At 42.2% G+C, this 13,770-nt stretch overlaps 1 protein-coding gene across 1 annotated transcript in view; it reads right to left on the reverse strand.

The window, feature by feature from the left end:
* Nucleotides 1-297: 297 nt before the first annotated feature.
* The window catches only part of DDR2 (discoidin domain receptor tyrosine kinase 2), a 65,183-nt gene continuing 51,710 nt past the window's right edge, over nt 298-13,770 (reverse strand). The window contains exons 13-17 of the mRNA XM_081867313.1: nt 9,315-9,445; nt 8,029-8,220; nt 5,202-5,436; nt 4,383-4,532; nt 298-1,663 (exon numbers count right to left, since the gene is read on the reverse strand). Coding sequence (XP_081723439.1) covers nt 1,529-1,663; nt 4,383-4,532; nt 5,202-5,436; nt 8,029-8,220; nt 9,315-9,445 — 843 coding nt within the window. The 3' untranslated portion in view covers nt 298-1,528. The remainder of the gene's footprint in view (nt 1,664-4,382; nt 4,533-5,201; nt 5,437-8,028; nt 8,221-9,314; nt 9,446-13,770) is intronic.

A 13,770-nucleotide genomic window follows, 5' to 3' on the forward strand; every position in this document is an offset into this window, starting at 1 on the left:
TGGGAAGATAATACAGGGGAGGAAAGACCAAGAATCCAGCTCTTTTCCTCAGACCTCCCACTTTATATGGGAAGGAGGCAGAGGTATGAAAGTACAGATGCAGCTGCCTGCTTCATGCCTAGTTTGGTTCTCAGCTGCTTTCAGACTAGCTCCCTGGTTGGTACCCAACTGCCTCCAGTTTGCTGGCCCTTAACCATTCACCTGCCCAGGCCTCACTGAAATGAGTAGCAGTCTTACAAGAGCTCCTATCCCCTCATAGTAGGCCACCTCAAGAGGTTTCATACTATCTCTGCATGTGGCACTGAATTTCATATGATAATTATCCATAGTAGGAAATAACGCTCTCTTTTGACTCTCTTGAACTGATGTGCCATAGATTTCATTGCATACTTGTGAGTCCTAGCCTTCTGAGGGATAGTGAGAAAAAAATATCATTCTCCACACTGTGAATAATTTTCTAAGCCTTTATCATGCTCTCCATTACTTGCCATTTCTAATCTAAAGTGCCTCAAATGGCCACTTTGGCCAGTTCATTTTAGTTGCCCTCTGCTGCACTTTTCCCAGCTCTATGTTAACCCTTTTGAGATGGGAGAAACCAGGACTGTACACAGTATTAAAAATCTTCATGCGCTCTAAAATAGATAAATCGAGAGATTCTCAGAAGCTTTAGATCTGGAGTGTATAGGAGGAAACATTTCTATATTTCATATAGCATACAAAAAAACCTAAATTGAGGCAGTCTGTACTCCACACTAAAAAAGAAGATTTAACCAGCACAAAGTGATCCAAATTCTAATTATTGTGTAAAATGTGCAAGCTGGGCAAATCTGCAGAATTTTTCATATCTGGTTAATTATTTTTTTGGGGGGGTGCATTAGGACTGTCTCACAAACCACTGGAAACCTACCTCAGCGATTTTTCAGCAAGCATTGTCCATACGCTTTCAAGTGTATAGACGTGGTAATAAAGACCATAAAACTTATTCCTATTTAAAATGAAAGCTGAGCTAAAGAAGCCAAATTCTACATCCAGTATCATATTCTACTCTTTTTCTACACTCAGGCAGAATTGCATCACACACACACACACACACACAGCCCCGGGCATAAAGTGCTGGCACTCTTCCTAGCTGTGTGTGTGTTTACCTATTCCCACCTCAAGTCTGTGTAGTCAGACTACATCTCAAGTTCCTCCTTCAGAGGAAAATAAGAGTCGTGTTTTCCTCTTCCCATCGCAGACTAAACCCATTCATAAACCGGAACCTATGACATTACAAGATAAATAGCATCCCTTCCCCCAGTCTTTGCCAATCCAAAGTATAGCACCTTGAATGAGGTTGTGTGGTAGACCTGGTCAGATCCCATCTTTTTCCTTTCCTTTCCTTTGGTGGCCGATAACGAAAGTCCCAACTCCGCTACTGAAAGAAATTGTGAGTCCAGGTGAAGTGGCTTCAGTTCTATGTGTAAGTTTTTGAGGGCAGATGGGCTGAGACGGTCCAGAGTATTTAGGGCATGAAGGAAAGGCATCACTACAAAGTGGTTGCTTCTTGGAGCAGGCAATGGATTTCCTGGAAGGAGGGTCGGTTTTTGGTGTCTCGTCTCCAGCAGCTGAGCATTAGCTTATATACAGGATCAGGACAGCAGGCAGGCTGCGGAAGGTAGGTCTTTAAATAGGAAAGAGAGAGAGAGAACAGATACTGAATAAAGGCAGATAAAACCCCTCTCAAAAAGACACTAGAAGCCGTAGACTTCAGATTTCATTTGTGGCATGTAACAGCAGAGCTGGAATGTAGCTGAAAGTAATCTACTTCATTTACTAATGATTACTTATTAATCAGATCTGTAGCCCCATTTCCTCCAAAGAATCCAGGATGGCTTACAAGTTGAGGCTGAGAGAAAGATTAATCAGAGGCTGACATAATTTTATGGCTCTGGGGGAATTTGAACTCAGGGCCAATCACTCTACCCAGTAGACCACATGAGAACTCTCGTTTTCCTTATTCTAAGAAGAAGATGGCATGATCTGCAAGGCAAGGAAGGTGCTGCTAGTGGGGCAATCCAGACTACTCAAGGCTTGGAGTGCTTCCAGACAGGGGTGAGAAATTGTCAACATGCCGTAGTGCAAATGGGAAATCAGGCCACCCACCACCCACCGTGCCCACTTGCCCTCCCCACCACAGCTTGCCTGCCGCCACCACCCCAACCACTGCTGGCCTGAGCGTCCGCCCCCCTGCTGCAGAGGTCCAATATTACTCTATTTCCAATCCTTGTTTTGCTGGTTTCATTTAATATTCTAATTTTCTGAGATTGTTAATTTGGGGTTTTCATTAGCTGTATGCCATGATCATCACAATTATAACAAATAAAGGCTTGACATATCTCGCTTTGCATGTCATGAGTCTATCTCATATATTAGTTTCACCTTTTAAGTTGAATTACTGAAATAAATGAACTTTTCCACAATATTCTAATTTTCTGAGTTTCACCTGTAATTTTGGGCACTGCAATATGCAAAGAGTTGCTGAGAACTGTAACTCTGTGTGGGTTAAACTACAGTGCCCAGAATTTTTTGAGGGGAGAAATGTGCTTCAGGTGTGCCTGGCTCCAATAGCCAGAGACAATGGGAGTTGAAGTCAAACATCATGTGGAAGATCACAGCTTTCCTGATTTATACTGTAACATAAAGGGACCCCTGACCATTAGGTCCAGTCGTGACCGACTCTGGGGTTGCGGCACTCATCTCACTTTATTGGCCGAGGCAGCAGGCGTACAACTTCCAGGTCATGTGGCCAGCATGACTAAGCCGCTTCTGGCGAACCAGAGCAGCGCACGGAAACGCAGTTTACCTTCCCGCCGGAGCGGGACCTATTTATCTACTTGCACTTTGACGTGCTTTTGAACTGCTAGGTTGGCAGGAGCAGGGACCGAGCAACGGGAGCTCACCCTGTTGTGGGGATTCAAACCGCCAACCTTCTGATCGGCAAGTCCTAGGCTCCATGGTTTAACCCACAGCGCCACCCGTGTCCCTGATTTATACTGTACTTGGGCTCAAAAAGTATGTTTCATTTTCATTGTGTTCATCCTCACCATAACTAGGTAAGGAAGAGCATCTTTCCCCTCCTCATTTACATATGAAGAATGGAAGCCACGTTCTTCATTCTAGCAGAAGTGTCACACTGATTTTATTCCCACCCCACCCATTTTTCTGACTCTCCATTTTTAAAGCTCCAATAATAATATTCTGCTTCATTGCATCCATTCACTCAATCCCACATTCACCCATGTTTCTATTCAACAACACAGGTTTGTAAATCTTTCCAGAATCTAATCATGGCTTATTTATTATCCTGTTTCAAACTCTCCCATTTCGCCCCCAGAACACAGCACTATAGCTGCCTTGAGTCCCTGTCAAGGAAAAAAGCACACAACAACAACAACAAAAACAACAACACCACTGTATTTATGGGATGCCAGCTGGATGAGTGCAAGTGCAAGATTTAACAATCTATAATTATTTTAAAACAGCTCACAATTCTGGTAGGAAAGGAAGCCATGGTAATTACCTTTCATTTTATGTATTAAGATTATATTATTTCTTTGTAATATTGTGCTTGTAAATATTTTTGACACTCAAATTTATTGATACATTTTGTAAACATTTTTTGCGAGGGGGATGTTTGGTACTTTGATAAGCTGGTGTTTGTGGTGAGCTGCTTTGGATAAAATTCACTGTGGGAAAGCAGCTTATAAACCAACTACAGTGGTACCTCAGGTTAAGTACTTAATTCGTTCCGGAGGTCCGTACTTAACCTGAAGCTGTTCTTAACCTGAAGCACCACTTTAGCTAATGGGGCCTCCTGCTGCCGCCGTGCCACCGGAGCACGATTTCTGTTCTCATCCTGAAGCCAAGTTCTTAACCTGAAGCACTATTTCTCGGTTAGCGGAGTCTGTAACCTAAAGCGTATGTAACCTGAAGCGTATGTAACCCAAGGTACCACTGTAAAGTACTGTTGTGCATTTGGGGGTTCAGCCTGCATGATGCCGGAGTCCCTTGTAATTATTGGGGGGTGTTTGTGAGCTGGGCTGGAAGCAGGGTCATGGAAGAAGCCATGCTTGACTTCTGTTGGAATCCAAGGATATGACCTTCTGGGGTGTTGATGCTGTAAACTTCTTCATCTTAGGCTCAGGTTGCATATATGTGTAAATAAACTATATATCAAAGATGTTGTAGCATCCACTGCCCCTAATTTCAAGGAAACAGAACCCTGGGTAAAAGTGCAGGAGTCCTGTCCTCTTTTTCACCTAAAGCACATGCAAGTGTCCCATAATGGAGCAGATGACCTGGTACATTTCATTTTTTCCTATTTCCTGTTGTTTCCATACCTGCCGTCCCTGATCCCTAAAGAATTCTCCTGTGTTCTCAATGACTTGTTCATCTGAGAGCTGGGAATATGGCTGCTCGCGGCAAAAGGTGAAAGTCTCCCAGAGTGTCACACCAAACGCCCACACGTCACTTGCTGTGGTGAACTTGCCCTGGGTGGATAAATGGGTGGGTGGGAGAGAGGGAGAGAGGGAGAAAGGGAGAAAGAAAGCACACCATTTAGGAACATGCACTTACAAACATCCAGGGATGTACATCTCCCAAGAGCCCAAAGAGACTTCCAGGAGAAAAATATGTGGCAACATCAGAAGACACTTTTCAGGCTATGGGGCAGTCTAGTTTGGTAGTCTAGTTCTCAGTCGTTCATTGGTGGAGAAGCACAGCTGGAATTGCAGGGCATGTTGAAAGAAGCTGTTATTTTCAGGCCTTTGCCAAATTTAGCTCTCCTTTCTGTGGTCACCATCAGGGAGTTTGCTATCAGAAGGAACCCTTGAAAGGTCAATTGCCTGTGTTCAATCAGAGAAATAAAAGCATGATGGGGCAAAGGAATGTTTTAAAAATAGAGTGGCGATTCTAATTTGTATTCCTGCAGGATGCTAACAAAGCCAACCATGGTATCAAACTGGATTCCACAAACTTGATTAAAAGTATAATTTTAAAAAACCTTAAGAATGTGTGCCTTCAATATTCACCTAGCCCACGACCCATTCTCCTCCTTTACCTTCCCATATATACAATTCTTTGGCTTTTTGGTACAGAAAGGATGAATCCAGGCTCCATGCAGTCACCAGCTCAAAGAGGAAGTGAAAGATGAGGCTTACCAAAAGGATGCTCTCCCAGGACATCCAGCGAATGGGGAGCACGGCCCGGCCCTGGATCCGGTAGTAGTCTCCACTGTAGAGGTTCCGGCTCATGCCAAAGTCAGCGATCTTGATTGTGTAATTCTTCCCTACCAGGCAGTTGCGTGTAGCCAGATCGCGGTGGACAAAATTCAGGGAGGACAGATACTTCATGCCAGAAGCAATCTGTGTGGCAATTAATTTCAGGTTGGCATAGCTGAAGGAAATAAGAAGCACCAGAGAAGGAATGGCTTGTGGCCAGCCTAGTGTCCAAACTGCAGAAAGCATGCTTCCTTCCTGTCTAGGCAGGGGAACAGCCACCCAGAGCTGTTTTCCAAAAGACAGAGGGTCAGACTGCACTGAGGGAGTTTTTAAATTGCAGGCTTGAGAAGGCTTGCATTTCAATCTTTCAAAGAAGCAGCCGAGGGAAGGTGATCCAGATGGGACTATGGTGCCATTTTTTAACCTTTTCACCCTTGCTACTTTCCTGTCAAACTGCTGCCACCCAAAATATGTTGTTTATTTAAATGGAAAAACACGTAAACGTAATAGGCTGTATGATAACAATTGCAAACAATTGGTATCTGAAGAAGTGTGCATGCACACGAAAGCTCATACCAAGAACTAACTTAGTTGGTCTTTAAGGTGCTACTGGAAGGAATTTTTTTATTTTGTTTTAACGATTGCAAAGTTATTTACTAGAAACCACTTCCTAAAAAATTAAATACAGTTTCTCATAGTGTCAAAATCAACATCATGACATAATACATTAAAATGTAGCTTATTCTGTTGACAACCAAGTCCAATATGTACAAAATACAAATCCTATTTTGTCAGTGCCATAATTCATTCATTTCTAATTTCTTCGTCTTCTCTTGTATTTTTCCTGGATATTCCTGGATATTCCCCTGTTTCACCCGAAGGGGCTTCATCAGCTGTGCGTAGTTCTAAATCATATAAACATAGACACTTTGCAATATAATAGGTACACAAATTAAAAATCCTTGTCTTGTCTGCCTGTGCCAGCATCTACCAGTGCCAGTTTCTTTTGTCTACCAACTTTATCATCGTTATTAGACACTTAGAAGATTATTTCATGTCCCTCTTCTAAGGAATACGTCAGACAGAAAAATACAAGAGAAGATGAAGAAATTGGAAATGAATGAATTACAGCACTGACAAAATAGGATTTGTATTTTGTACTTACTGGACTTGGTTGTCAACTAAATAAGCTACATTTTAATATATTATGTCACGATGTTGATTTTGACACTTATAAGAAGCAGTATTTAATTTTTTAGGAAGTAGTTTCTAGTAAATAACTTTGCAATTGATATCATACAGCCTATTATGTTTACGTGTTTTTTCAATTGGATTTGCGTAATATAGGCATTCTGGTGGTTTTGATTTTGAGCTTATTTAAATGGGGCAAATAGCAGCTTTGGGCCAGTGGGGGAAGTGGGGGTGGGGAATGCATGGGGCAAACTGCTAATCCAGCTGCTCTATGTTACAGCCTCTCTTGACTGAGGGCTCCCACAGCTGCTTTTTATAAAAGAAAAAGGATGTGGGCAGTCTTAAACATGCTATTTAAAAACACATTTTGAAGTCGCATGTAGCTTGACCATCAGCTGGGGCAGCAAAAGCAAAGCCCTAATTAGGTGGGTCAATCTAGAGGGAGATATAGGGCCAGTCAAGCATGGGACGGAGAGGTTTTCTGCTTCTTCCACTGTTTTCCCCAGGAAAACCCTCTATTTACCGCTGAATTGGAACAAACATCAATCTGTAGCAAAATCAATTAATGCTTGTTCCGATTCAGCCGCAAATAGAGGGTCTCCCCAGGAGAAAGGGGCAGGACAAATGGAAGTGCTGGCGAGCCCCAACATGCAGTTGTGAAGGTTACTTACCGGTAATACATGGCTGAGTTTGCTTTGGAACAAGAAAAACTAGATGATGCTTTTCTTTTACACTGATCCCTATAATTCAAAATCCCTGAGATATTACAGTATCTCTCTTCCTACCCTTAGTTTTTCCATGTCTCTGCTACACCTTTCCTGCTCTTTTCCCGATAGATCTCAGCTTCCCACTTTATCATCCTCATCTGCCTGAAGGTCTCCTGCTCTCCAGAATAACTCTGCCTAATGCACAGTATGTCCTCCCATAACATGCTGGGTGCCCCCCCCCCTTGAGCTATTGCCTTAACAACCTCAGTCTTCATCCCCAACTAGCAAATCCTATGGATCCTTCCCAGGATGCCACACTCTGAACCTGCAGGGTGCAGCAACCTTCCCAAAGCGAAGCTGGTCTGGTTCTGACCAGTGCCTGGAGAGGACACTGACTAGAAGACTCAGATATGCTGCTCTGAGTTCCATCATGGACAAAAGCCTGGACAGAAATGTGAAATGTGAAAAAGTACTTTTACCAAGCCCTTCCACTCTGCCGTTGATTTTGTTGTCTCCCCAGAGCAAAAAACAAGCTTGTAATATTATTTATACAGGAAGCATCTGGAGAGCAACCATAGTTCTGTGAACAGACAAGGCTGCAGGTTGTGGTGGGATGAAATGGGTGGGAATCAAATGCTTGCTGGGGGGCAGAAGAGGGATAATGAGGACCCCCTTTGCTCCAGTAAAGGTTCAGGGGGAAATGCCCAAGGACTGCACCTTGAGCCCTTTTGTGCAGCACAGTACAACATGCACACACACAAGCTCAGCGGCTTGTGGAGTCAGAATGTGGAACAGCTGCCACCTAAATGAGGCCTGCACACAGAGGAGGCAGTGCACAACCCAGCACTCACACAGCCTTCATTAGCTACCTGACAGAAGGGGTGGAGCACTCCGACAAGCTCTGGGGCTCCTGGCGAGACAGGAATTGGTTGAGGTCGCCATTCTCCATGTACTCAGTGATCATGCAGAGGGGGTCGTCAGTGATGCACACGGCCAGCAGCCTGATGATGTTGGGGTCCTTCAACCGGGACATAATCTTTATCTCCTTGAGGAAGTCATTCCTTTCAGAAACAAAATTATTATAATTTTGTAAAATTGTGTGCCTTTGTTTTTCAGTTTTTCAGTTTCCATGGTTTTGTATGTATTGTGGTATTTTATGCATTGTCACTTGCTGTTATTTTACTTGATTATAGTTTAGTAATCATTTATTATAATTGTTAAGAGTGAGTTTCTGATTATTATTTGCTGATAGTTTGAGAATTAATTTTATTTTGTACTGTTATATTCTAATGGATTATTGAATACAGCTTTATTTGGTAAAAGTTGTTTGTTTTAAAGTTACTATGTTTTTATTATGAATCCTTTGTATCCTATCAGATTGTTATAAGGTGTGTAACAACAACAACAACAACAACAACAACAACAACAACAACAACAACAACAACAACAACAATTTATACCTATACCCCGCCCATCTGGTTGGGCTTCCCCAGCCACTCTGGGCAGCTTCCAACAAGAGATTAAAAATACATTAAAACATCAGCATCTTTGTTGTATATTTTGTTGTCTTTCAGCTTGTAAACTGCCTTGTGTATAGTAATATAGAAAGGCGGTATACATATTAAAAGTGAAATTAAATCCAGCAAGGGGAACGGATGTGGCCTAGTGCCTGAAAGCCTTGAGCTGAAAATCAGAAAGGCCCTGATTCAAATCATGCCTCGAGTCTAGCATGAACCTTCTCGTTAGCCTTGGGCCTCACTTCCTGCACTCTCTAGAATATGCAGATACTAATACCAGCCTACCTCACAGCATTATTTTAAGGATTACGGCAATAAAATGTATCTGAAGTGTTTTGAACATGCTTTGTATTTCACTTAATGCTTTTTAACAGTAATTATAAATGGTTAAGAGCCTTTTGGTGCGTTTTACTCAAGATTCCTTTCTCAAGCAGGGCACGAAACCTGCTTGCACCCGGGCTTCCCATAGGCATCTGGTGGGGCACCATGAGGACAGAATGCTGGACCAGGTGGGCCTTTGTTCTAGTCCAGCAGGGCTCTGTTTACGTTATTCTGTTTATTTTTGGTCTCATTGCGGGTAAAGGAGCTGCTGTAACTGATCTTAGGAATGCTACAGCTGTCTTCCGCCTCCCAAGCACCTGGCATTCTTGTTGGCATCAGCTCTCAGCATCTTCACAGCCAGGAGGACAGGTTGGCTGGTGTTGCCCTCCGGAACAAAATCCTTCTCCACAAACTGCTCCATCCCTCCTTCCACTTCACACAGGTGGACCTAGAAGGAAGGCAGCAAAGCAGAAATGGTTTGGCAAATAGCTCTCACAGAGAGAAGGGCTGGACTTAAAAAAAAAGCAAGATCATGAGAATGGCCTCCCCCTCCCCACTCAACTCTCCCCCCCCCCCCACTTCCTCCTCTGCTTCTGGAGTAGAAATGAGTTCAAAGTGCTGTGCAGCCAATTTGAGAGTCAGTTTGCTTGTGAATTTCCTGTACAGACAGATGGTTGTTATCTTCTGGTTGTGTTATCACTCCACTGAAGTCCCCTTATCCATAATGGAAAGCTTCCCAGACACAACAAAGTTGCTGCCAAGGATCTTAGAGAGAGGCAACATGACCAGACTGATATCAGCCCCAGGGCTGAGTGACCCATCAGATGAGCTTCTTCATATTTTGTATGAAATAAAACAATCTGGTGTTGTGAATTTGGGTGCCTGGATGACCATAAATGGATCTATGACTAGTTTTGCTAAATTTGCTGGGGATCAGGAATTTAACAGATGAATACTGATGTTTTGCTTTATAGTTCTCTAGTATTGGCATGTAATACCCATCAGGGTTTAGATAGCCTCCGATTAGTGTGAGGAGGCAGAGAAGTTTTTACTTTGAGTTGTTTTCCAGAACTGTAATCTTGTTGGTTTGTTGTCGCTTCCCAAACCTTGTGGTACCTAAAAAACTAACATACCGTATTTATTGAACAGTATTAATCATTTTGATGAATGATTTCTTACGTTTTCTGATATTTTGAATTACTATGACTTTATTGAATTGTACTAATCATTTTTATAAATTTGTTGTTTGCTTTATTTTATAATATTTATATTATTGTATTTGATAGTACAATGAGTGCAATGCTTGTTGTTTTAATGCTATTGTGATTATTGTGAGCCACTTGGAGCTCAGCATTTGTTGTTGAAAAGCAGAATAGAAATACCGAATCGATATTATAGCAGGAGCTTTTGGTGGACCACAATCAACTTCATCAGATGAATGAATTGCAATTCTGCATTGGGAAGCACATATAGACATGGAGGGGGAAACAGAAGAATGAGTTCAGGGGAAGTGAAATGTAAGGGTTTATCCACACTTACTTTTCCTCTGCTCTTAAAAGCTCCATCTCTGAGGAGCATTATTTTTGTTCTGGATCTTTCCCTGTGAAACGTGAACTTCAAAGCTCAATCAGAGCAAAAGGCAATCAGCAGGAAACCTAAATTGGCATTTGCCCTCACTGAGTTTTAAAGAGCGGGTTTCTGTGAGGTTTGGGGGGCAAACCCCCCCCACACACTCAGACACAGAGCTTTTAAGTATGGAGCTGTGTCTTGAAAGAACGAGGCAAAAGCTAAGTGTATGAGCCCTAAGAAGGCCAGTGGCAATTACCTCAAACAGTGGTGGCCTAAAGACTGCTTTTTGTCCTTTGTCGCTTGTGCAGGAACTTGCCATAAACATACGGTAAAACAAACTTTATTCTCAAGGCCTGGGAGTCGGACAGAGCAATAACGAATTCCTAGAGCCAGGCCACACCTCTGAGGGCTCATCCAGACCTTCTTTTGTGCTGCATTTCTAGTCATAGGTCCATGCTTTAAAGCACCACATTTAAGCACACTTTTCTTTTCTCACCCTGGAGCTCTCCCCGCGAAAACCCTCTCCTTACCGCTGAATTGGAGCAAACAGCAATCTGCAGAAAACCCAAATTGCTGTTTGTTCCGATTTAGCATTAAAGAGCGCATTTCCTGACAAAAGTGTCAAGGCAGGGGGGAAAGCGCTCAGATACGGGGCTTTAAACCGCAGACCTGTGCTTAGAAAGTGCAGGGCAAAAGGTAAAAGTGCCGATGAGCCCTGAGCTGGCTCTCCAGGACTGACCTCCTGGGTCATCGCTGTTTCTCTTTAAGGGTTCACACGCCATGTTATCTCATTGATAATGCACACATTGAACTTTAACATATCCCTATGTTTCCAGTGGGGAGATAGGGACAGGGAACCACTTTTTATTGGACCAGTTTTTATAACCAGTTAAGTGGGTTAATCAAGCAATGTAACAGCACTCCAAGAAACATGCAGCAGAGATTTTCAGAAATGCAAAGAGATTTCTGAACATATATGTTGTGTCTCTCCCCTCACCCCCTACCCAAAAATATCTGCACAAGATCAAAGTTAAGGACCAACAGAGCTTGTCCAGCATGCTACGTAGCTCAGTTGGTAGAGCATGAAACTCTTAATCTCAGGATTATGGGTTCAAGCCCCACGTTGGGCAAAAGATTCCTGCATTGCAGGGGTTGGACTAGATGGCCCTTGTGATCCCTTCCAACTCTACAATTCTATGATTTTGTAGCTGGCATGACAGATAGAGGTATAATTTTATAGCATTTCAAAAAACTGCAAAATTGTTTGACCTGAGATAACACTGGAGCAAAATAAATGTTTGAACACAAAGGGCAGCAGTGGTTCTGTCATACCACTTATCTTTTAAGAGAGCTGAAAGTGATATGATAGTGGCATTTTGGAACTCGATGAACACACATATTGCTTCTGTCCCACGGTCACCTCTGCTCAAATAGGTTTGGAGACACAACAAAAATGCAAAACCAATTGTTTATCAGAAAGGATAGTGAGATGAGCCTGCACACTATAATAAACAATACCTTGCCATATGAACAATGATAGAAAAAACCCTAGAGTAACTTCATTTTTTCAGTTACAGATAGGTAGCCGTGTTGGTCTGAAGTGTGCATGCACACGAAAGCTCATACCAAGAACTGACTTAGTTGGTCTTTAAGGTGCTACTGGAAGGAATTTGTTTTGTTTTCATTTTTTCAGCTCTTTTAAAGAGTGATACTGTACTCACTTTTGTTTTATCTAATTGCTTCTATATTGTTATTCCTATGCATTGTAGTTTAAATTGGTTTATTATTATACACCCTGGTAATAAACTTTTCCTTGATAGGCAGGGTACATTTTTAAAAAAATCAGTAAATAAATAAAACCTGAACTTTCAGTAAAAATTGAAAGCCATCATTGGTGGTGATACTGTCACCGTGTCTATGCATTGTCACTGCTGTGGTGAAAAGAAGAGTTTAATTTGCACTGGTATTTATGTTCAGATCCATAAGATAAATATAAAGTGCATGTCTTCCCTCAGAGAATCCTGGGAATTCTTTGCTGGAAGCTGTGGCTATTAAAATAAAAGCTGTAATTATTATTATTATTATTATTATTATTATTAATGACAGCTTCCATGGCAGGCTACAATAAGTAAAATACAATATTAAAAGCAGTTTAAAAACTTCACAATCACAAAAATAAGGTGGGTCACATGAGCCTGTGATTTTGCATTTTATTTTATTGGGCAGTTGATCATAGTGGACACCTGACAGAGCAGCGTATGCAGTGAAGCAGTTATCAGTTTCTACTATTATGCATAATTCTCCTCCAAATTAACACCCTCCATTCATCCACAGAAGGTCAGCAGTGACAGACAAGGAGAGTGTTGCCAAAGTACAGTGGTACTTCAACAGACATTGACATAGTAGCAGAATGGAAAGTCACAGAAAAACATATCACCAAGGACAAGTGCTCCACAATCAGGAGTATAGACAAGCAGACAAATATAGGCATAGTCTTTTTCTTTACAATCACTTGTGTATTTGATAGAAGTAACATCAACTCGTAAATCAGGAACCGGATGCTGTTCCGGTAAATTCAGCATTTGTTCCCTTAATCATTGAGCTGTACAATGAAGTCTAAGCAGTAAACAAGCAATAGCTTAGAAAACTGGACAAATCTGTCCCTGTATTAATATTGCCCAATACAGAGACCAGTTCATCCGGCTGAGAAGCAGGATTAGCTTGGGTTGAAGCAACAATCTCTTCTCTGTTTACATATTCTAAGTGTTATAAGAATTCTAAGGTATAATAAATAAAATGAATATTCATAAGTGCACAAGGTAAACACACATACATAAGTACATAAACCACATCTTTATGTAGTTATGATGTTAGTGGGTGTACTAATGCCAGACACACGTGCGCATGGGGTGTGCGTGGCCCGGGGCACCCGCAGTCCCAGAGCCAAGACGGTGGGTCTGGAGTGACTTCTCCTTTACTGATGAGCAACACAGAAAGTTTCAGAGCCACATTGCATGGACAAAACAAAAATTGCTGTTATTATTAGACACCCATTATTAGCCGATTCAATGTCCAGTAGGATGATATCACCTGCCCAATGAATTAAAATCCTTACCAGGCACAGCAAGTTGGGCCCAACATTGGGGGGGGACCTGTTGTGCGGAAGGCACTCTGGCAATTGCCGTGCATGGTGGGCAGACACTC

This window comes from Podarcis erhardii (assembly GCF_964252035.2).
Source record: "Podarcis erhardii genome assembly, chromosome: 6".
NCBI lineage: Eukaryota > Metazoa > Chordata > Lepidosauria > Squamata > Lacertidae > Podarcis > Podarcis erhardii.